Genomic DNA, 23,304 nt, shown 5'->3' with positions numbered 1-23,304 from the left:
ACCTGTGTCCGTTTCTCTATGCTCACTAATTGAGTTTGGTAGTTCATGGTTGTTGGTTGCAGCGAGCTGGAAGCGCACGGTGGTAGCTACCAAGTTAACTTCTGGTGGTATTCCTGGATAAGCTTCCTGGTAACGGTGGCTTCTGCAAAGATAGCACCCGCAACTTTAAGTAACAGCAACTGCCCACTGGTGGGTTAGTAAATATAATCATGCTTCAACCACCCATCTTACATCATCAGCAGCTTCATCAGCAACTTCATCAGCAGCTTCCTTCATCTTCTTTCATTGACTCTCGCTCATCTTTACATCATCATCAGCAGCAACATCTTTCACCACCTTCGACTCGTCCACAAGCGAGGTCAGTAAGCCCATCGCAGACCACCGGTAGGGCTGGGAGAGGATCATCATCGTCTGAGATCGAGACTGGTGTTTGGACATCTACTGATATACCTGCCGGTGTAACATTCGGTCCTTATGAAGGCGAATTTACTTTGGGAAATGGAATGAGGGATCACAGGGCCACGCCATATATGTTAGAGGTAAGTCCGAATTTTATTGGGTTTGTTTTTGCTTTTTTGGTCTATTTTGTTTTAATATTTTTATGTTATTTATTAAAATGAACTTGTTTTTTATTACATATAAAACTGGTAGCCATGCAGAGGATAAACATTGTAAAAGAAAGAGAGTCAAATATCAACATCAATCTAAATTTCTTGGTAAAATTTAACCAACTTAAGGTTAAGATTTGCCAATCTCAAAGATTGTTTATAATATTATTTGAAAATCTTTAACCCATAATTTCTGGTTAATTGTTTACTTAATAATTAAGACTGTTGATATTGGAACCAGCGTTGGTTAATGTTGATCCAACATAAAATGAAGGTGAAGGTTTTATTAACCATCTTTACCCAGGATTGAACCCGGAACCTTCAGGTTACGAGTATGATGCTCTACAAACAGGGACCAGTGCCAAATGGGAATTTGTTTTTTAATTGAAATTATACAATGCCAAAAATGAGTTTATAGATTCAGGACGTTTTTTAATCGGCAAGTAAATCAAATGTTTAGCATTTTAGCATGTTTACAAATCGATTACAAACAAAGTGTTTACAAAAGTTTTGAAAGTCTACACACTTTTTTGCAGAGTATATTAGTTACACTCACCGACTTTCCTTCTCTCTTTTATATCTTCCCTTCCCTTCCCTACCTCCCTCCTTCATTGAAGTTCTTTCTTTCTTTCCTTCCTTCCTTCTTTCTTTCTTTCTTTCTTTCTTTCTTTCTTTCTTTCTTTCTTTCTTTCTTTCTTTCTTTCTTTCTTTCTTTCTTTCTTTCTTTCTTTCTTTCTTTCTTTCTTTCTTTCTTTCTTTCTTTCTTTCTTTCTTTCTTTCTTTCTTTCTTTCTTTCTTTCTTTCTTTCTTTCTTTCTTTCTTTCTTTCTTTCTTTCTTTCTTTCTTTCTTTCTTTCTTTCTTTCTTTCTTTCTTTCTTTCTTTCTTTCATTTCTTCTTTCTTCATTCCTACATTCTTTAATCTGTAATAATAGCGCTGTAAGTAGTCAATTCTTCATGCATTCGTTTGCTATCTTCTGAAGATAACATAAAAAACACAATGAAATGGGGTCATTATTTCTTACTTCCAGCAACGTAACATACCATCATAACATGACATAACGTCAAATAACGCACAGTAACCATGGTAACACTTAATATATATATAGTACCTTTTGTATGTAGCTCTTTTGTGATACCCTCTGTATGAATATTAAGGCCATTTATAGAGCGCCCGCTATATTTAAGGCACATTCTATATAATGTTTTTACTTGCTATCTACTGAAGATAGCAAGAAACACGGGTCTGAAACTTACTTTGTTGTCTTCAATTTATCGTTTAAATCTCAATCTTAAAAATTGCAGCATTTTAGTACAAAATAAGAAACTCTACTTATTGACATGTAGGTGTTTTTCTTCTATAAAATCGGTGTCAAAACGACGACTGTTGCACTTTTAATGGAAGTGTGAGATGATTCAGTTTGTTGTCGCAAAAGCCTCAAAAAGTGAGCACAGATATTTGAAGTGACACCAACACGCGGCCTTATAAAGCGTAACAAATTAATGACTCAATTATAGCTACGTTTACCGGGCAATCAACCCCAAATATCCTCAAAACATTTAACCCATATTTGATATAACATTGAACCAATACTATGCATGTTTGTACTCATTTCAATGCACGTTTTATATTGATTTGAAATTTATAATTAAACCGCTTATATTTATTAAAAAATAATGCAAATTTCATTATATTTTGTTGATTTTATACTTATTGTGTTATATTTTTACTGTTACAAGTTAAGAACCGATGAAACCAGTGAAGCGTTGACCCCTGGGGTGTAATTAAACGACCCTTTTCTGCGGACGCAAACAATAAATCTTTGCCGCTTCTATTAATCACCGTCCAGTTGGGCTATTCTATTTGAAATCATTACACCCCTAAGAAAGCCGCGACCTTAATCTTCCACACAGGGAGTGTGATTTTCAAATGGGGTTTACCTGAATGGGTGACGGCATTAGATATCTACACTTCCTTTGTGGGAGATTAAGGTCATGTCTTCCGTAGGGGGAGTATGAGTTTCAATTTGAAAAGCCCAAATTTGTCATAATCGGAAAATCAACAGGTTTTAACACAATTAGGACGTTTTAGTTGCTGCGGTTTTTACTGTCTTTTGAACCTCGCGAAATGAATATGTGATTAATTTGAAAATATTGGGCTTATTTACATAAAGTAATAACCAAAGCAACGATATATTTAGTGGAATTAAACCGTGAAACTTTGTAGTTTATTAATATTGCCATTTTAAAGGCTCTGCTTGATTAGTTTGTTTCAAATTAGGTAGCATACATTTTCTTGCTTTCGTGTTGATTTTAAAAGTGCTAAAGTTATAGTTAATGCCGTTGTTTTTACAATAATAATCTTTAAAATGTAATTAATGTTCAAAAAAGAAAAAATCGAAAAGAGCTGAAATATTCTAATTGAATTTTGAAGTTGTAAGACGTATAGGAGAACAACATTCTTAAAAAAAACCCATACATTTTTGAAATAAAATTCGTTGAAATGAGCAGTATCACCTTATTACTGCTTGTACAGACCGTTCAATTGGATTTTTAAAGTTAATCATACCCATAAACTTCAGGGCGCATCGATGACGCGTTGATTTATCAATGTTTAGATATTTGTAATACATGTAGTTCATTTTTAACTCATGCATGGTTTTGATAGAATATTAACAATAAAAATAAAATCTTTTCCACTGATTTGCATATATTATAACTTAGACTTTTGTTTAATTAGCCCCTTATAGCTTAGATCCGTTAAACATGATTGTTTATATAATGCATCTATTGATTGATATACTCAGATTTCATAATCATATTGATATTTTTTTTCACTCATTATGTCCCCAAACTCAATATAAAAGGTTATAGCCTTTTATAAAAATAAAAAGATCCAACTTTATCCCAAGAACTGTTAATATTACAATAATACTATAAATTTCTGTATTCATTTATGTTACCTTAAGGGGGTACTACACCCCGGTGGTAAATTTGTGACTGTATTTGTATTTTTCTCAAAAACTAAAAACACACTGGTGACAAAAGTTATGTAGGCCTATATTATTGGGGCAAGGAATCCAATTACTACACTGAAATTTCAGTGACTCAAGACAAGCGGTTCAGTATATATGATAGGAAATGAGGTACATCATAGCGGTACCTCATTTCTTATCATAAATAACGAACTGCTTGTCTTGAGTCACTGAAATTTCAGTGTAGTAATTGGATTTCTTGCCCCAATAATATATGTAACTTTGTTACCAGTGTGTTATTGTTTTTTAAGAAAAGTGCTAAAATAGTCACAAATTTATCGAAGGGTGTAGTACCCCCTTAATGCAACGCATAGTGAAATTTACAAATCCAAAATAAATAAAATAAATAATATCTAATTTTGGAATCTGGTCTAATAAGCGGCACTCGTGAAATGGTTAAACGATGGGAACCCGTCAGATGTATCGGCTGGTGTTTCACGCATTAACGCGGAGCTTTAAATACGATAGAATACACATTAAATGAATCTTTTCATGCCGGTTGAAAAAAGAGATGTTATTGCCAAAATTAATTATCTATTTTTGACAGTAGTTTGTGTGGTTTTTTCCTTTCGCACATTGATTGAGGTACAGTTTATTATTGAATTTGATTCTTTTTATGCAGGCGAGACCTATTAAATGGTATTGATGGCGGATCATTATATTTATGCACATACGATCATTAACATTATAATATAAACGATGGTCTATAATTATATTAAATCACATTTTTTACGCTCTATTAACCATGTTAATATGTCCAGTTTAATCTGTTAATATTTTTCCTTGGGGCCTCTTAGTATCTAAAATATAATAGCAAGGTTAAAGTTGCATTTATATGTGCTTTTGTTTTATTGTCATTTATTATCGGAATACCTTAAAAATACACTCATCCAAATGTACAATAATCGTACGTTTTTTGCTATCTACTGCAGATAGCAATCGGGTACATCCAATGTTATACTGAGTTAATCCAAATTAAAGTTTTTAATACTAATAATAAATAATAATAAAGTAGATCAATAAGTAGATAAATAAGTAGATAAATAAGTAGATAAATAAGTAGATAAATAATTAGATAAATAATTAGATAAATAATTAGATAAATAATTAGATAAATAATTAGATAAATAATTAGATAAATAATTAGATAAATTAGTAGTTAGATAATTAGATGAACAAGTAGATCAATATGTAGATAAATCAATCAATCAATCAATCAATCAATCAATCAATCAATCAATCAATGAATAAATAAATAAATAAATAAATAAATAAATAAATAAATAAATAAATATATAAATAAATACTTTATAACAATTTAACGATCAACAATTTCACACTAATATACATGCATAAAAACAAAGTTGCACCATTTTTGTTGTTGTCCCACACTATACTTGTTGCACACAATTATTTAAAAAATGGTCTCAACAAAGCAAGACAAACGTTATTTAAAATATTAAAACGTATAAATGACAGGGCTAACACAAAGCCTTAACCGCAATCAATTTAGAATCACATGTCATTCAAACATGTTGCCCTCTCGCACTTAGGCTATCTACTGAAGATAGCATTCAATCATGTCACCCATACGCATGCCATCTCATACAATTCTACAATTAATACAATTGTGATATATCGCCACAATTACTATCATTGTTACAAAAATTGCATATACAAACATAACGGTATGCTGCAGTAATTATATCTAATATATTTCCTCGAGGCCTTAACATAAAACGAACAAAAATTGTTTCAACAATTGCACAACAACAATAATAAGCGGCTACAATAATTTCAACAATTGCAACTTTCAATTCTTTTATTCTCAGTTAATTTTCTTCAATTGTGCAACACTAAGCTAACCGTGGGAGAGAATTCAAAGTGCCCTCTTGGCTGTGAACTGGTGGTAGGAACAACATCCTTGGTGATTATTTTTAATACATAACACGCGCCTCCGATTATGTTCAATCGTCCCCGAATTCAATGGATTTTGAAATTTTTCAAGTAAAATCACACGACTTGTCTCAACATTCCCTGAACCAATACTAGGCATGTTTGTACTAGTTTGAATGCATTTTTCATGTAGTTTTCAAATATGGCGGTTAAAATTTCAAAAATTAAAAAAAATTGTAGGTGTAATATTTTGTTGGGTTATTTTGGCGCGCTTTTAGGGTTAATTTTTCTAAGGCCACAGCGCACAGAGGCCAAATGCAACATGAAATGGAAACTAGGTAATAAATCTCGTTGCAAATACAGAAATCTATTCTTTTTGTTGAAAAAACACATACTGTGTTTCACGCGCTGTTAAAAACCATGTTTGTTTAGGAAATCAAGGCGTAGTTAAACATGACCTCACACACACGTGGCTCAACACTTTACAACTAAAAGGATTTTTCTTAAATTTTCTGCTTACAAACACTCCTAAGCTTTACTATTTTTGTACTTCGTGGAAAATGGTGTGTAACTCAACTATAACTTAACTAAACCCAACCTATGTGTGATCACTTGAAAGCGTTTGTATATGTTTTTTTAATCTGACCACAAAACCTAAAATTATTAAGAACCATAATAAAAAAAAATAAAAAAAATCTGAATATAAATATAGGCTACATCGTCTGCTTTTTGTATAGGCTAGGTCTTGCTAGTTATTCCACTTACGCATGGAGAGGGTTAAATAGTTCAGCTTAAAAACTTTTCCTGATAAAATGTTATTCAAAGACATTTGTTAGATGGATTAGATGACAAGAAAATTGGTAGAAAAATATGTTGGATTTGTGCGTTTGTGTATTTTATTGGGTTTATAGAACACGTGGCACACTCGAAATAGACCATCAATAAAACCGATTTCTGCGCGACCTAAATGTATGTCACAATATGAGAACAGAAAAAATAATTCAAGTTTGAATCTGTTTAATCCCTTTTATGAAGGCATTTCTTGGGAAAATGCAACTTTCTTGTAAGATACTTAAATGAGCCAAATGTTTGTCCCTTTTTGACATGTTTGAGAAAAGAAATTATTCAAATGCGTCGATGTTTTTTTAATCGCTTTTATGAAGTCATGCCATTTCATGGGAAAATAAACTTTTTCTTAAACAACAGTATATCAGTTAAAATATTCGAATCCTCATTCAGAAATATCATGGGAAAATGCAACATCGAACGATTTAGTAGCTGAGTGTTGTTTCAACACATACGTGGATAAGCTATCTTCAGTAGACAGCAGTCTTCGTTTAGTCCTGTTCATGATTATGGTGCATGCGTTTTCAGTAATGTACAAACCGTATCGCACTAAAAAGTAAAACTGAATTTCTCAAAATTGGCTGAATATTAAAATTTGACATTTATTGACAGTTAGATCCATCTAAAGGATTAAGATTGAGCTGCTACTATATAGCTTTATTTTGCAAAGATGATAATATTTTTAATTGAAAAAAAACAGCAATTAAACAAACGCTACTTTTAGTATTTTTCTGGAATCTGGAGTCGTTATAATTATAAGGGCATTTAGAATAAGGCAAAACAGAGTGGAATTTAACTCATGTAATCAGATACATTTTCGCCCAATTCAATCCACAAATCAGCATTAATTGATATAAAAATAGTATGAAATTAATACGTTATTGATATTATGTTATTAAAAGAAAATAATCAAAATCCACAGATGCTATCCCACTTACAAATTCATTTTAACGATATTTCAATAACTCGAAACCTTCCACCCGCTTATTAACTCGGAAATCTAACTAATTTCATTAAAAGTTTGTAATCAGAATACTTATTAATTTTTGGTTCACTTTCGTTTATATGCCATTTGTGGTAATGTATCAATATCACTCGGTGAATGACCAACACCGCTCAGACACGGGTCACTTATTATGTCCAGGCGTGTCATAGGAGGTCCAGGGTTGGCCGGACAAATATTTTTGTTACCATTGATAATTTCCTCAACTTTTGTTTTTCTATTATACCATTAACACCACTGCACTTTAATCAGATACCCATGTATAGTAACAAAACCTAGCGACTGCCGAGCCCTGAAGGGGAATTTTAAATGCTATTGGACTAGCGGGAGCGAGGAGGGTTTTTATACGGGGAGAGACAGGCGAGCTCGTGCGTCAACGATGCCGCTTCAAGCATGTTTTAACTTGAATTGTCATGCGGTCAAAATGACAATATCGTGTGATTTAGTTACCATTGCTTGGTAGAAATAACTAAATTAGCGCTATTTTTGGTAAATAAATAGGTTATTGCACGTGTTAAGTCGTGTCTGTTTAACTGTGAGTTTGGTCAAGTTCGGAATTTTAACCGAGTAAAAGATGTGGCTGGAAAAGTGTTACCATTGTCATTTTTGGTCTTCATTATCATTGGTGTGCTTAGTTTATGAAGTCAAATTTGTTACTTACTCGCATACAATGTGCAACTCGAATAAATGATAAAGTAAGTTTTAAAAGGGTTTAAGAGTGTCAACTTGAGAGTTCCGGGATTTGCAAGAATCTTCGTGCTCTGGTTCGTGGAAATGTCGTCATCCGGGAAGTAAAGTGTCTTACAGGTGGTGTATGACGTGCAGTCCCTAAATTCAGTAAATTTTCATCGTCAACCGTGTAATTGAATGGGATTATTTTGAAATTTTAAAACGCTTGAAATATCACAAACAAATAGGCATATGTTGATAAATAATATAAATACAAGCTAAAACCGTTGGGGTTCGATAATGAACCCCACAAAACTAACCGAGTATATTATGGAAAATGCCATACGGCCAGGCGGTTTCACGAGTTGCCGGCGCGATCATGTCATCCGCCGTCTTACTTCATGCTGAGGTGCGCCCTCCTTATGAGGGTAACAAGTGAACCATCATAATTCAGCTCAACTGAACGTACGGGTAATTTCTTTGTTTGTCTGTTCTCAAAAATGACAACATCTTTTCATACATATTTTAATTTTCAATTTGTTTCAAACAACCTTCAAGTGCAATGAACAGCCATACTAACAAGTACTCTTTAGGTTCTACAGGGACTAGAAAAATGAAAGAACCTCATAAATGGTCCTTTCTGGCATTTTCATAACCTTCTTCAGCTCTCAAATGGTTCGTTATAGTCTTTTAAAGAACTATTTCAGAAAACCGTCTTCATAAAACCATTTTAAGATTCCACATAGAGGACAACTCAAGAACCTTTTTAGGTTTGTTTTACGGTTTAGAACCTTTTTTTCTAAGAGGGCGTTGGTCAGATTTGTTTTACTACAGAAAACTTTCGCTATTCGCTCATGCTTAAATATCTGCCCTGGTATAGTTTTAGGGTTAAAATTAGGTTAAGGATTATGTGCAAGGCTAGAATTATTCATATAATATAGTCCGATGTTAACAAAATACCATAACATTTAAAACGAAAACCCACAAGTCTCACTATACATCGGCAATATACAAAGTCAGCAAAAGTTGTCAAACATATTTAAAGAAAATGAAATAAAAAAAAAAAGTCTTGCCTTGGGAATCGAGGATTATACCACAAACTAGCAATAAAACTGGACTAGTCTCAAAATACCAGTGTTACACCTTCACTAAACCTGCATCAAAATGTATAGAAAACATGTACAATACCATGAATAAGCCCCTAACCAAACCTTAAGATTATACTAAACCCATTGCCCTCCATATTGACAAAATACCAGATTTTATACTTAAAAGTTGCGTGTTTATACTTTTTAATGTCGAATTTATACCATGATTAATCAAACATCGATTTTATTTCATTGAATTCTTTCTCGGATATCTGAATAAGATATTCTTATAGTTTATATTTTTATAGATTTATTTACAACAAATGATAGTCGGATTTGAGCATTCTTTTATATGATTATCAGATTTGTGGATTAAAGGATTTAGCGCTAATCTGTATCTGTTCTCTGATATTACAACCTTTGTTTATGGAAAGATTTGAGAAATTATTATTTGTCATTTATATAAAAAAGGTATTTTTATGTGTAATTGGTAGTCGTTGTTATATCAAAATGTCTAACATGTGTATTGTGAAAACGCAAGATTATTACCCACTTTGGCGACAAAAAAGGGATTGTGAAAATTGCTAAAATGGGGCCATAAAAATGTATCGCTATTGTGACATTGTGAGAACTCTATTCGTTTAAAAAAATAGTATTACAAAGAGCATGATTCAATTTTTATTTTATTTTCAATTTAAACTAGTTACTATTATAGTGTGCGAAAAGAATACAACACATTATTAAACACAGAATAACGAAAATGTGTAATTAAATAAGTAAATAATATTTATTGCTATCTACTGAAGATAGCTTTCGATGGTATATATTTATATGATTGCTGAGTTTCAGAAAATGTTGCAATGCAAAAATAAAAGGAACCACTTCGTTTAGACATACCGGGTGTCCCAAAAAATGGTTACATGTAGATTTTTGAAAATAAACTAAGTTAATGTTAACAAATATAAATATCCTTTTAATCTATGTACCCTCTACTAGCACCCCTGTGAATGTCAAGTTCACAGCCTACGTACTTGTACGCATTCCACGCATTCCTGAGCAAGCTCTTTACGTGACATAATGCAAGACATAATGCATCTCTCGGATGTTACATCCGCCGTGCATTTGGCGGGGCACTTGAGTAGGCCCAGCTATAGCATGGTAGATGCAGTATTTTATTCCGATAAACAAGAGTAAAACTTCAGTTTTATTTCAAGAGTTCAGTCAGAAATGTAAAAACAAACATCAGCTATTTCAAGTCATCAAAATCCAAACAAGGCCTAAATGCAAAAGATTATTCATTTCACTATGTTGATGACAGGAGGTACAGCGTGCAGAACTTTCACTAAAAACGTGTTCTTCTCTAATGACCACCTTCCTTTATTTTCTACCACCAAGAGTCAAAAAGTTCTAAAACTGATTTATTTTCAATGTACAATATTTAATCTTTCAATTTGTTTCTTTTGTGCATTAAGTTCAACAATGAAAAACAAGAGAAACATAAAAGAAGAAATTTGAAAACAAAGATGTGCTTGTATTCAACTTTCGCTGTGCGATATTTTGATGGTTAGCCACTCTTGACACCCCTGTCATCTTGCGCTCATAAGTTAAGTTGCTTTTAAGATACGGAATTGATACTTGGCAGACAGTTACAGGAAGGATTCATAGATAACATCTGAAAAAATGACATTGTTTTGTTATACCATCACAAAATGCGGTTCATTTTCTACATGTAACCTTTTTATGAGACACCTTGTACTTTGAATAAAAAGCTGCATGATGATGTTGGTTACATTCACTGTGTTCCACAACATGCTCATCAGGGCACAGTTCTTTAACCCCAATACATTTGTACATTCATTGAATGACCTTTGAAAATTTGAGTATAAAAAAACTCATACACTGGAATCTGAGGTCAAATTTTGTACTATGATTGTTTAATTACGGTTATTGAACTATGCCACTAAAATGATGCCATTGTGAGTATAAAACCTAGAAAGCTGCCTTGTATGAAGAACCTTAAAATAATTTTACGATGAACTACAAATGGTTCTGCAAAGGTCATTAAGAACCATTTTAGACATGAGCAAAGGTCTGTAAATGCCAGAAAGAGCTTTTTTTTTTTGGGGGGGGGGGGTTCTTGCCATTTCTTACTATCTTTTCTCTTGAGCAGCCCTGTATGAAGAACCCCTATAGAACCCACTTTTCTAAGAGTGTACTACATAAATATGCAAACAAACAAATTTGACCGACTATAAATCACAAATTACTACTCAAATCAACGGTAACATTATTAAATACATAGTGGTGTCGCAAGAGTGGGGGAAGTTCCCAATAGCGTAAGACCCCTCACATTCAGACTATATATTGTCTATAAACCATTAACCACCGTCTTTATTGAATCTCATTTCTCAGGTAAAATTCGTTGAAGGTCGACTCATAAGCGGTCCAGACGCCCACGCAACTCGTTGGATGAGGTTCGTCAGCCCCTCCCGCAAAGATCACGAACACAATTTGGAAGCCGACATCTCCCCTGCCCCTGCTCCTGTTGACGTGAGTGGTCCACGTTGTGGACAGTCCAGTACTGTTGTTTTCCGTACAACAAGGACCGTCATGAAAAGCGAAGAGTTGCTGGTTTGGTACTCTTCTAGACTGGCAGATAAGGAAGGTGTTCCCATCAGCGTCAATAGATTCAAAGGTAAGCTATACGTAAAATGACCATAGGCTTCAACATGCATGTTCAACATAAAACGTCCACGTTCTGAGATATTTTCTCAAGATATCAAGAGCTATCTCAAGAACCACTGTACCAATACTAGGCTTGTTTGTACTCATTTTATTGCATTTTTAATGCTGATTCCAAATATGGTCATGAAAAGTTACAATTCTGAAATTTTTGAATTTTTAATAAAAATATGGAACTTGTCTTCTGCGGTCGATGTGGAGAAGGTTTAGATTTGAAAGCGTCCATATTAAAGAGGGATGGCCCGATTTCATCCCATGCACGCTGTTTTCCTTTTGGTAAATGATATCCACCAAAAAACGTTGACAACGTAAAGAAAGCAGCAAGTTTAAAAAGCCCCCACCTCGGCTCACTTTTTGAAACTTGGTCCCATTTGTAAAAGATACTGATTTAAACTTTGTCATAATTATCAACTTAAGTGTTATGTATCTTTAATGTGCCGATGCGATATTAAGTTGTTAGCATTCTGGAACGATCAGAAAGGTTATTATGTTGTTCTTGGCCAATATCCTATATATGTTTTGTTTTATAATAATTATTAAGGTCATGATCAATGATTGAATTAAACGAACAACAAGTAGGCATGTTAATGGCAATGATGCTATTGTTTAAACGTTAAAAACACCGATTTGGTGTTGATATTCAAAATGGGACCAAGTTTCAAAAAGTGAGCCGAGGTGGGGGCTTTTTAAACTTGCTGCTTTCTTTACGTTGTCAACGTTTTTTGGTGGATTTTATTTCTTTTTATGAATGTAGCCAAGCAGCTCTAAGTTTGGAAAGTCATCGGGTTACGAAGTACTCCATAAAACGAATAAAACGAAACATAGATGTTTGAAATTATATGTTATCCTTGATTTATGACAGTAAATAATTTAATAAAACTCTATCAGCCGTTTATTTTTAAAACTTGCTGGTCACAGCTACCGCGTGACTGTAATGTTAATAGGAATACATATACATTTTAATATACTTCAATTATTCAAGGCAACTAAGAAAATGTAAATATGAACAACACATACCCAATGTTGACGATGCCAGCGAGACACAGAGTCAGTCCGATTTACTTCAAATTGAAGCTGAGAAATGCGTGTGTAGCAAGGCTTATACTACGGAAGCTTCTAAGTGCCACGACTTAGCAAGATAATTATGTTTTAATGATTGTGGTTTGTTTTTGTAGCCCTGCGGGGCAATCTAGTTGGATATCCAAATTTCGCGGTTGATAGTTCTTTGTAGCCCTGCAGGGCAATCTTGTTGATTTCCCTATTAAGCGGCGGTTGTTGGCGGTCTTTCGCGGTTTGTAGTTTTAATTTCCCTCATTCTTCATGCCCTACCCTCTATCGGGGGTTAATTTATAGTTTAAGCTTGTTGGATAACTATACTTCACGGTGTGTGGTTCTTTGTAGCCCTGCGGGGCAATCTAGTTGGATATCTAAATTTCGCTGTTGATAGTTCTTTGTAGCCCTGCGAGGCAATCTAGTTGGATTTCCCTATTAAGCGGCGGTTGTTGGCGGTCTTTCGCGGTTTGTAGTTTTAATTTCCCTCATTCTTCATGCCAACCATGATTGTGGTTTTTGTAGCCCTGCGGGGCAATCTAGTTGGATATCCAAATTTCGCGGTTGATAGTTCTTTGTAGCCCTGCGGGGCAATCTAGTTGGATTTGCCTATTAAGCGGCAGTTGTTGGAGGTCTTTTGCGGTTTGTAGTTTTAATTTCCCTCATTCTTCATGCCCTACCCTCTATCGGGGGTTAATTTATAGTTTAAGCTTGTTGGATAACTATACTTCACGGTGTGTGGTTCTTTGTAGCCCTGCGGGGCAATTTAGTTGGATATCCAAATTTCGCGGTTGATAGTTATTTAAATTTATAGAGCTAGTTGAATTTCCTATTAAACGGCGGTTGTTGGCGGTCTTTCGCGGTTTGTGGTTTTGATTTCCCTCATTCTTCATGCCCTACCCTCTATCAGGGGATAGTTTATAGTTTAAGCTTGTTGGATAACTATACTTCGCGGTGTGTGGTTTTTGAAGCCCTACGGGGCAATCTAGCTGAATGTCTCTATTGAGCGGCGGTTGTTGGTGGTCTTTCGCAGTTTGTGGTTTTAATTTGTTGGATATCCAAATTCGCGGTTTGGGGTACTTTGTAGCCCTGCGGGCCAATCTAGTTGGATATCCCTAGTGAGCGGCGGTTTTTGACGTTCTTTCGCGGTTTGTGGTTTTAATTTCTCTAATTTTTCAGGCCTTGGCCTCTATCGGTGGCTAATTTGTCTTTTAAACTGGTTGGATATCCATATTTCGCGGTTTGCGGTTCTTTGTAGCCCTGCGGGGCAATCTAGTTTGATATGCCTATTGAGCGGCGGTTGTTGGCGGTCTTTCGCGATTTGTGGTTTTTAATTTCCCTCATTCTTCAAGCCCTGATCTCTAGGGGAGTGGGTAATTTATAGTTTAAGCTTGTTGGATAACCATACTTCTTTGTAGCCCCGCGGGGCAATTTAGGTGAATATCCAAAATTCGCGGTTTGTGGTTCTCTGTAACCACGTAGGGCAATCTAGTTTAACATCCCTATTAAGCGGCGATTGTTGGCGGTCTTTCGCGGTTTGTGGTTTTAATTTCCCTCATTCTTCAAGCCCTGCTCTCTATCGGGGGTTCCGTGTGTCTGTGGTGGGGACAGTCCCTCCTTTTAATAGGCATTTGGGTATTTTTACCGCTTTGCTAATTTGTCTTTACGTAACTATGACTTTAATGGTCTTCCATATTTGGTTGTATCTTTTTGGATACGTTTTTGTCCCTGCTGGCCTTCCATACTAGTGGAACAATAATTTTTCACACCTATAGAGTGTATACAATAAACCAACCGGAACGGTATAACAATTGAAATGACAGTCATGTTGGAATACAGTTCTACGATAGTTGAAGATGACAAAGGGACAGGTCTCTAGATCGATTCAACAACCATTCATACATATCACATGTTTTATTGTCCTATTATCATGCGAATCGCCCCGTGGTAGGACAGAACTAAAAATGAGAAAAATATTGGTAACCTGATATATTGTGTTATTCAGATTTAAATAAATAAAGAAATTAATAAAAAGATTTCATTTATTATTTGTTCAGCTAGCGGCTGCACATAGTTTGTTTTTAAATAGGCCCTTAATGCAATAAATAATATCCCTGATCAAACATCTTGCTTTGATAAAAAAAAATAATATCATAATAGCACTGGATGATTAAAATTGTGTTATCCTTGATTAATGACAATAAAATTATTGTTTAATAAGATATGGAAAAAAAAAGTTGGTCTTCGGAATTCGAACTCGAGTCCCCGGATTAGGAGTTCAATGCCTTAACCATTACACCACGGGACTCAGCTGTGAAATAGTGTGTCGATGTACAATATTTATTATATGAATTGATGTGTCGTCCGAAAAGAACAAAAGAATTGTGAAAAACTTGATTTTTTGGCGAATGGGGTTCGGAATTTGTATGTACGGTATTTCAGAAATTGCTAGGGTATAATTGGAAGTGAATCTGAAAAAGTAGTGCGAAGGTGATAACCAGGTAGAGCTGTAGCAGTGTCTAAAAATTCTGGATCAGTATGATTTGCCACTAATTTTCGCTATGAAATACCGCGTGAAATGGAAGCAAAAATATTTGTTTATTACGAACAATGATTGACTATAGGATTGGTGGCCCTTTTTGAATTAATGAGTTGTCAAGATATTACACCTGGGACTGTAAATAGCATTTAGCATGGTTTTAGATACATTTTGTACCCAGCGAAAAATAACATCGAACAATAGAAGTCAAGTGTTTTAATGTTAGCTGTAAATATAGTCTCGCGGGAGCATCTGTTATTAGTCTTCTTTATCAGTCTTTTTTTTAAAAACTTGCTGGTCACGGCTACCGCGTGACTCTAATATATTGACTCCAAGTCCACACCGATGGAGTTCCATGCTGGTATATCCAATCCCGTTTGACATGAGAGCCAAATTAATCCATAGGAATCTGGGTGAATAAGATCTTTCAGTCCTAACAGGGTTCATGAGAAAAGTATGGCCCCTCCGACTTGCCTTAAAAATCAAAAATCTTAACATTATCTAAATGTCACAATTCTCACGCAACTTTGTTCCCAAGTGACCCACTTTCGTCTTCAATTCACCTTAATTTGACGATGATGTAAAAATATGGTACTGATGGCACTGTTAAGTCGTAGATGGCCAACGGTGATTTCCAGGACTTCGACCCAACAACCTTAAGTTACCGACTCACAAAGGGAACCGCTTTTTATTGTTTTTACTTTCGAAAACACGTGTTTCAATTAAAATGATATAATATGAATAAGAAAAGCCAATACCTGTCTGTTTGGTTTGACATACTTAAAAATTGACCAAATATGGAACAAAACCCGGTAAATATTTCGCTTAATCTTCTGAACACTTTTCAAAAGGTTTTTTTGAGTACAATTTTGAAGGATCACTTTTGTGTTTGTTTGGATAGGTCAATGTTCAACACCTTAAACTTGAGAATACAATAGAAAAGTCGACAAGGACCAATTCATTATATCATAGCTACCAGCCAGCGAGAAGTATAAAGTGGTATTAACTATTTAAAAGGCGATTTATACTACATTCGCTACAGCGACGCGGTGATTATATTTATCCAATCAGCGGGATCGTTTCATTTTGCTTTGAAAAATACAATTTTACGCATTGGTCAAATACAATCGCTGGTCGCTTTAGACTAGTGTTAGTTCAGCTGAATAACACCTTTTTCCCCATTCATAGAGAATTCAATAGAATTAACTAAATGTGTAAGTCAACAGCCACAGATGTTTGAACTTTTGTGAGTTTTTCCTTTTTTCACCAAGTTTTATGTACCATAATATCCTTTTATAGTATTAAAATTTTGGCCAATAACAATTAAACACTTACGGAAATTAGGTCAATTTTATGTATCGGTCATATATATATATACATATATATAGAAGATTGATTAGGTGCTAAGTGAGGTAGGTTGGTGTTTTGACCTGAAATAGCCAAGTTCTCAAGATTGTTGGTTTGTGATTTTTCTTACTATATTGATGGTGGAAGGGAGGCGAAGGGGGCTTGTGCAATGTTCCCCTATTTTCCCGTGGATTCCGGTACAGAGATAGATGATTTGAACTATATAGAAATCAAACAGTTGGGTTTTAAACTTTGTGTCAAGCCTTGACAAAATGTGAAAATTAAAAAGAGAACAGAATTGGCAAGGAACTAAAAGAGGATGCCAAAAATATTGGGGGAGAAAAGAGGATAGGAGAAAAAGGAAAAGAAAAGGAAAGGAAAGGAAATGAAAAGAAAGGTACGGAAAGGAACGGAACGGAAAGGAAAGGAAAGAAATGGAACGGCCAGGAACGGAAAAGTAAGAAACGGAACGGAAAGGAAAGGTACGGAATTAAAGGAAAGGAACTGATGAAAGGAAAGGAACGGAAAGGAAAAGTACGGAAAGGAGGAGAGGAGATGAAAGGAAAAGACAGAAAAAGAACGAACGGAATGGAGCTAAACTGCGACGAGGTTGAGGAAAGCCAGAGTTAAAATTGTAGTTAAATGGGGACAGGAGGAGAGTCAGGGTGAGGAGAAGAGCGAGTGGAAAGAAGTCAAAAGAGGGGAGACAGGGACAGGAGTTTATAAAAAGTGAATTCATTATTCAAAAACAATTACTTCGTCATACATTCTGCTCGTTGGTTGATTTGGTCGATAAGAATAGATTTAAAAAAGATGGATTCATAATTTGATTTTAACACGTTTCAACGAAAGTCATGTTTTCAACCGGCGTATACTTTACGCTTAATTGATGAGACATAAATAGGTGTACATAGGCCAATGTTAAAGTCATATTATAGGAGCGCATGCGATGTGCATACTAGCGAAAGTCATTCAAGTTTAACATGAATGAACATTATACTGCTTACAACATAAATGATCTACAACATCAACCATGTTACAAACCAATTATACATGAGCAAAATGCGTGAAATAAGCTTTAAGATCATTTGCGCTCTGAAAAATCTGAAACACAATAGTATAATGCCCCGTGGTTCAATGCTATAGACGCTTGGTTCAAGTAACCACTCATTTTTTCTTCAAAAACGGGACAAAATACCAAAATGAATTTGAAAACTATTGCAAGTTTCCTCGACAGCAGGTCATATCATTCTACACTGTCGTCATCTGGTAAACGGGATGTGTTTCTCCCACACGGGTTTTATTTAACAGTATGGCGCGGTGAAAATGTTCCCTTTGCAGATCGGATAGACCACGCCGGGCGGTGGCCATTCATACAACGCCGTTCGTATGAAATGAACGCCGGCGACGCCTGCCGCAAACACAGTATGTCATTGCTCCTATTTCGAATTGTTATGCTAGGTTTGATTAAACAACAAAAAGCTAACTAATTTGAACGCATCCACCTCCTTAACCATGTTAACATGGCTATTTTAACTTTGGGTAGATTTTTTTGTAAGCAACGCAATTGTGTGTAAGGTATATATGTTCCCCCTTCTTGAGTTGTGAACATGATGTACAGGGATAGGGGTACATGAAACGCACGTGTTCAGGGTAGTTTTTCTCGTATTTAACTTTTACTGAAACAATGAATATCAAAACAATGTCCCCCTTCTTGAGTTGTGAACATGATGTACAGTGATAGGGGTACATGAAACACACGTGATATTGTTGCATTATTTAATTGGAGCAAAACTTGGGATCTCCATTTTCATCCCTCTAATAATTTGTTTTTTTATGAAATGTTCAACTGGTGCTTGTAATTATTGTCAAGTACGGCGTCAATTGATTTAACACACTATCCGTACGGTGCTGATTTTCATGATCAACTGAATTATTAATTAAAAACAGTGATTGTGCAATAGCTATATAATCACCATGCAAATTTTGATTGTGCTATCTACTGAAGATAGCAATGACGATCTCGTGACGATTTGACATTGTTTACCTAAGATCATTGAAGATAGAATTGAATCATGGTTTATACATATCATCATGTTGCTATCTACCGAAGATAGCAGGTGATGACACATGATCGCGTCACGGGTTGTTCTCGCGTTGCTATTATACTTGAAGAAGAGTGAACACAACAAAATAAAGGGTCGCGGTTAGTTTTCAATTCGCTGTCCTATCTATTTTGAATCTGGTATATAGCCACCCTCTTATAGATTTGATGTTATCATGTGAAAACCTTTGGTGACATTTCAATTTATTGTTCAGTGATTTCAACATCAAAAGTTATGGACAAAGAAGGATTGAAAAAAATCAAGAAATAGTTAAAAGTTAGTCTTTCTTCATAAAAAAATGGGATAAGCGACGCGTGTAAGGAGTTTCACGTATGGAACAGTACGCATTTACTGTCTACTGAAGTTAGCAAATATAAAACATGTAAAACGATAACGAATTATACCCCTCATATGTGGCTAGCTGTCTACTGAAGATAGCAGTGGTTACATATTTTCTTGATGTAAACCTTGAAAACTTCAATTACTCGGAAGGTCTTTAAGTTCTGAATTACTTTTATGCCAGTACATGTCATTAACCTCTTTCATATCAAAAACTTCAGACAACACTAGTACTATATTATATTAACAAGTACATTGATTAAGAACAAGTTAATGATTAAATCATACCGCCTTTGACTGCTAATATTTAACACTTGATAATGAGTTACATACATATATCAATTGATGCAATTTGTATATACAGAATATGGGTTAATTTTCGTTAAATGGTTAAAACTTAAGAACAAAACATCTGAGACCTTGATCACGGTGTTAATAATACGACTGAGGTGGTTACCCTCTTTAATTGTATACCATCAAAAGAGACCGGCACAGCGTGGAAAAAATGTCGATTTGACCTAAAGACCTATGGGACCTACTTTAGTTTCTTAGATATTTTAATACGTTATAGAATGATACAACAAAGTCGCAATCTTTGACTTTTAATAAAGCAAGACCAGCATAGAAGCTGACTTGATATGGTTTTATGTTTCATGGTATGTATGTGTGAATGAGGCTGAACTTATGTGATTAACATGATAAATGTTACAAAATGTTAAGATCTATGAAAGACCCTGAAGTGTTTTATCCAAATCTTTGACTTAATATCAAAATGTTAAGCCTCGCTTCGCGTCATGCAGCCACCCCGGGAAAGCATTGCTGCAAATCTTGAGTTTAAAGCCTTAATGTACGATCTTATAATATGAAATTGGTTTATTTTTTTTCAAACCTGATTTTTTTGCATATTTGTAATGTTTACACATGTCCCAACTTGCACCTAAATGGAATCGGCCAAATGTGTTGTCTTTGTAGGTCAACAGAGCAAAGTTCGACATATTATCATAATTCAAAAAATTATGATAATATGTCCTCCCATAGAACTGCATGTTAAAATGGCCAAAATAACCAGTGGGGTTTCTTTCACTTTACCTTGTTATTTCAACTTAAAATGGACAGTAACCCTTCTCGGCAGTTATTACTAATATTATTTCAACATTTTGAATAAAGAATAACAAAATTAAAATTTGACAGAAATCGTACATTAAGGCTTTAACCTTTATAGTGTTTATAGCTCCTTATTTATGTTATTAGTGTTCCTCTTCCGCTTCTTACTTTTTGCCGGAATAATGAGACAAATATTCCAGCTTTTTGCCTGTTTTGTCTACTAACTGCAGTGCACTCGATGTTCAGTATAAAAGGGAACAGAGCAATGAGTTATGTACGTTTTACAAAAGTGTTGTTGTTTCAGCCCTCTTTTACAACATAACTCAAGAACCACAGGTCCTACAAAGGTCCTACAAAGGTATATCTGTGATATTTGAACTCTTCTACACACTCGCTATGAAATGATCAATGCAATTTTGGTCAAAGCTCACTACCATTTGCAAGATGCCGTGAACTACCAAATCGCATCAGTTTAAAATAGTACTGCTAACCTTAAGGGATCTAAAATGAGCGTTTATTGCGTTTCGACAGTATTTTTTGTAGGACATGAGAGCACCTCAGACCTATCGAATTGCATTCTGAATACGAAGCATGTCTTTCTGATATCAAATAATTTTCATTTTTTGAAAATCACAATATAGGCCTAATACAAATTTTATGACAAATTATAAAAATTTGATATTTTTCAAATTTTTGATATATAACAGTCCTCGAAGTAAATTATATAAATCTAATGATATATTCTTAAAGTGTATGTAGCAGGGAGGAAAAGCCGACGGTCAATTGAAAATTTTGACCTTTCATATTGAAGATATGGATTTTTTGCCCAAAAAGACCTATTTTTTTTGGGTGTTTTGGGAAAAAATCCATATCTTCAATACGAAAGGTCAAAATTTTCATCCCACCTACATACACTTTAAGTATAAATCATCAGATTTATAAAGTTTACTTCAAGTACTGTTAAATATCAAAAATATCAATTTTAATGATTTGCCATAAAATGTGTATTAAATTGCGAATTTCAAAATCAAAATTATTTGATATCAGAATGACATTCTTCGTATTCAGAATGCAATTCGATATGTCTGATGTGCTCTGATGTCCCAAAATAAATACTGTCCAAATGTTCATACCCCAGCCCTTAAGCATCTACATTGTTATATAAGTACTGTCCCAGCAAACACAAAACCTTTTCGATATCATTCGCAAAAGGTTATAAAAAGTTGTCAGAAAACGTTTAAATGTCGGGTTATATAAAGGGTATATTAAGAGTATAAAACGTTTTCATAACCTTAAAGAACATTTTTTTATAATCTACTGCTCAGCAAACAAAAATGTTTTACATAAAACGTTTAAATGTCGGGTTATATAAAGGGTATAAAAACGTTTAAATAACATTGCAAAAACATTCTTGAAAACTTGATATAAAACATTCTAAACAGAATATTATTTTGGGGTTGAAAAAATATTTTGCGAAAAATGTTTGCCCAAAATATTTTCAATAACGTTTTAAAAACGTTTCCATGACCTTTATATAACCCGACATTTAAATGTTATTAAAAGGTTTTGAAAAAAACATTTTAAGAACATTTCTGTGTGTGCTGGGTTCAAATGTTTTAACACAATGTTATAGTATTGACACAATATTTGGCAAAAATGTTTGCAAAAATAGTTTACAATAACATTTTTTGAAAACATATTGTTGTAGTGTGTTTTCATACAAAACGTTTTAAAACGTTATCATGACCTTTATATAACCCGACATTTTAATGTTATTAAAACGTTTTACCTAAACCAAAAGCCAAAATATAACTTATTTAAAACGTTTTTAAAACGTTTTTGTGTTTGCTGGGGTATTACCATGATGAACATAGCTAGATTCATGGAAGAGATATTTAATTTCACTTTAAGATGTTTTAGCACCCTATATGTCTCATCCCTGTCAATTACCTATATAATTTCTTGCTTTTTTCACGCTCTAGCGGTCAACTTAAACACATCATTTTATTATCATGGCAGCCATGTGAAAAATTCGTACTTAAAAACTGAAAAAATAATAAGGCTTAATGTGATGCACCTGACTGGACCTAAATAATCTGGCCACTAGATCCTTAATTCTTTAAAAGCTTTCAATATTGTAGATATTTTATGATAACAATATTAAATAAACAGGTTTCTAGTTAACATGGGAGCTGGTCCTTTTGATAAACGCTACATTAGCCATGCGTCACCAGTGCTCATCATAAGGACATATTGTTCACACAGAACATAACAGTTTTGATTTCACGAACTTGTCGAAATGTTGATAATCGTAATATTTCATCATTTGTCGAAATGGTGCATGACAAATTGTCTGTTAGAGAATTATACACTCACACTAAATTTATTCTTAAACCCAAATAACTGTGCATTTATCATACTACTTGCAGAAAAAAATACTCTTTTTTGTTTCTGTTATTAAAAAAAAGACAGTTTGGCCTAATTATGGTCTGTTAATATTTCGACAAATACTAGAAGTTCCAAAATGTATATTTTATAAGGCTGATAAAACTGCAGATTTTTGTCAAAAAATTTCGCAATGATTTTGTTGTTGTTGCCTTGGCCTTGGTATGAGTTTTTTATACAAAATTTGAACACTTTTTTTACTTTTTGGTTCAACACTGATTTGACTCATTATAGTCTTCACTGACGTCTATTTACCGTTAAATCAAACTTCAAGTTTAACTTGGAGCTGTAAAGCTAAGTGACATGGCATATCTACACAAGTCATGGACGAATGTCCAAGAGTGCAATTTGGACCTCCTTCATGATGTACCCGAGCTAGAATATGAGGGGTTGCCAAGGGTCCTTATACAAACCCGATTCGGCATTATGCGTAATCTTAATGTTTTCGAACTCGTAAGTAACTGACACCGCGTGTGATCACAACATGTTT

General features: G+C 34.3%; 1 protein-coding gene across 1 annotated transcript in view; it reads left to right on the top strand.

Annotated features, from left to right (window-relative positions):
• Positions 1-209: 209 nt before the first annotated feature.
• The window catches only part of LOC140145411 (PR domain zinc finger protein 13-like), a 47,825-nt gene continuing 24,730 nt past the window's right edge, over positions 210-23,304 (top strand). Inside the window, exons 1-3 of the mRNA XM_072167133.1 lie at positions 210-539; positions 11,556-11,675; positions 11,718-11,838. Of these exons, the coding sequence (XP_072023234.1) occupies positions 210-539; positions 11,556-11,675; positions 11,718-11,838 (571 nt within the window). The remainder of the gene's footprint in view (positions 540-11,555; positions 11,676-11,717; positions 11,839-23,304) is intronic.

The sequence above is a fragment of the Amphiura filiformis genome, unplaced genomic scaffold (genome assembly GCF_039555335.1).
Source record: "Amphiura filiformis unplaced genomic scaffold, Afil_fr2py scaffold_255, whole genome shotgun sequence".
NCBI classification, from domain to species: domain Eukaryota; kingdom Metazoa; phylum Echinodermata; class Ophiuroidea; order Amphilepidida; family Amphiuridae; genus Amphiura; species Amphiura filiformis.
The sequence above is the reverse complement of the archived record's forward strand: the minus strand, read 5'-3'. Positions and strand labels throughout refer to the sequence as shown.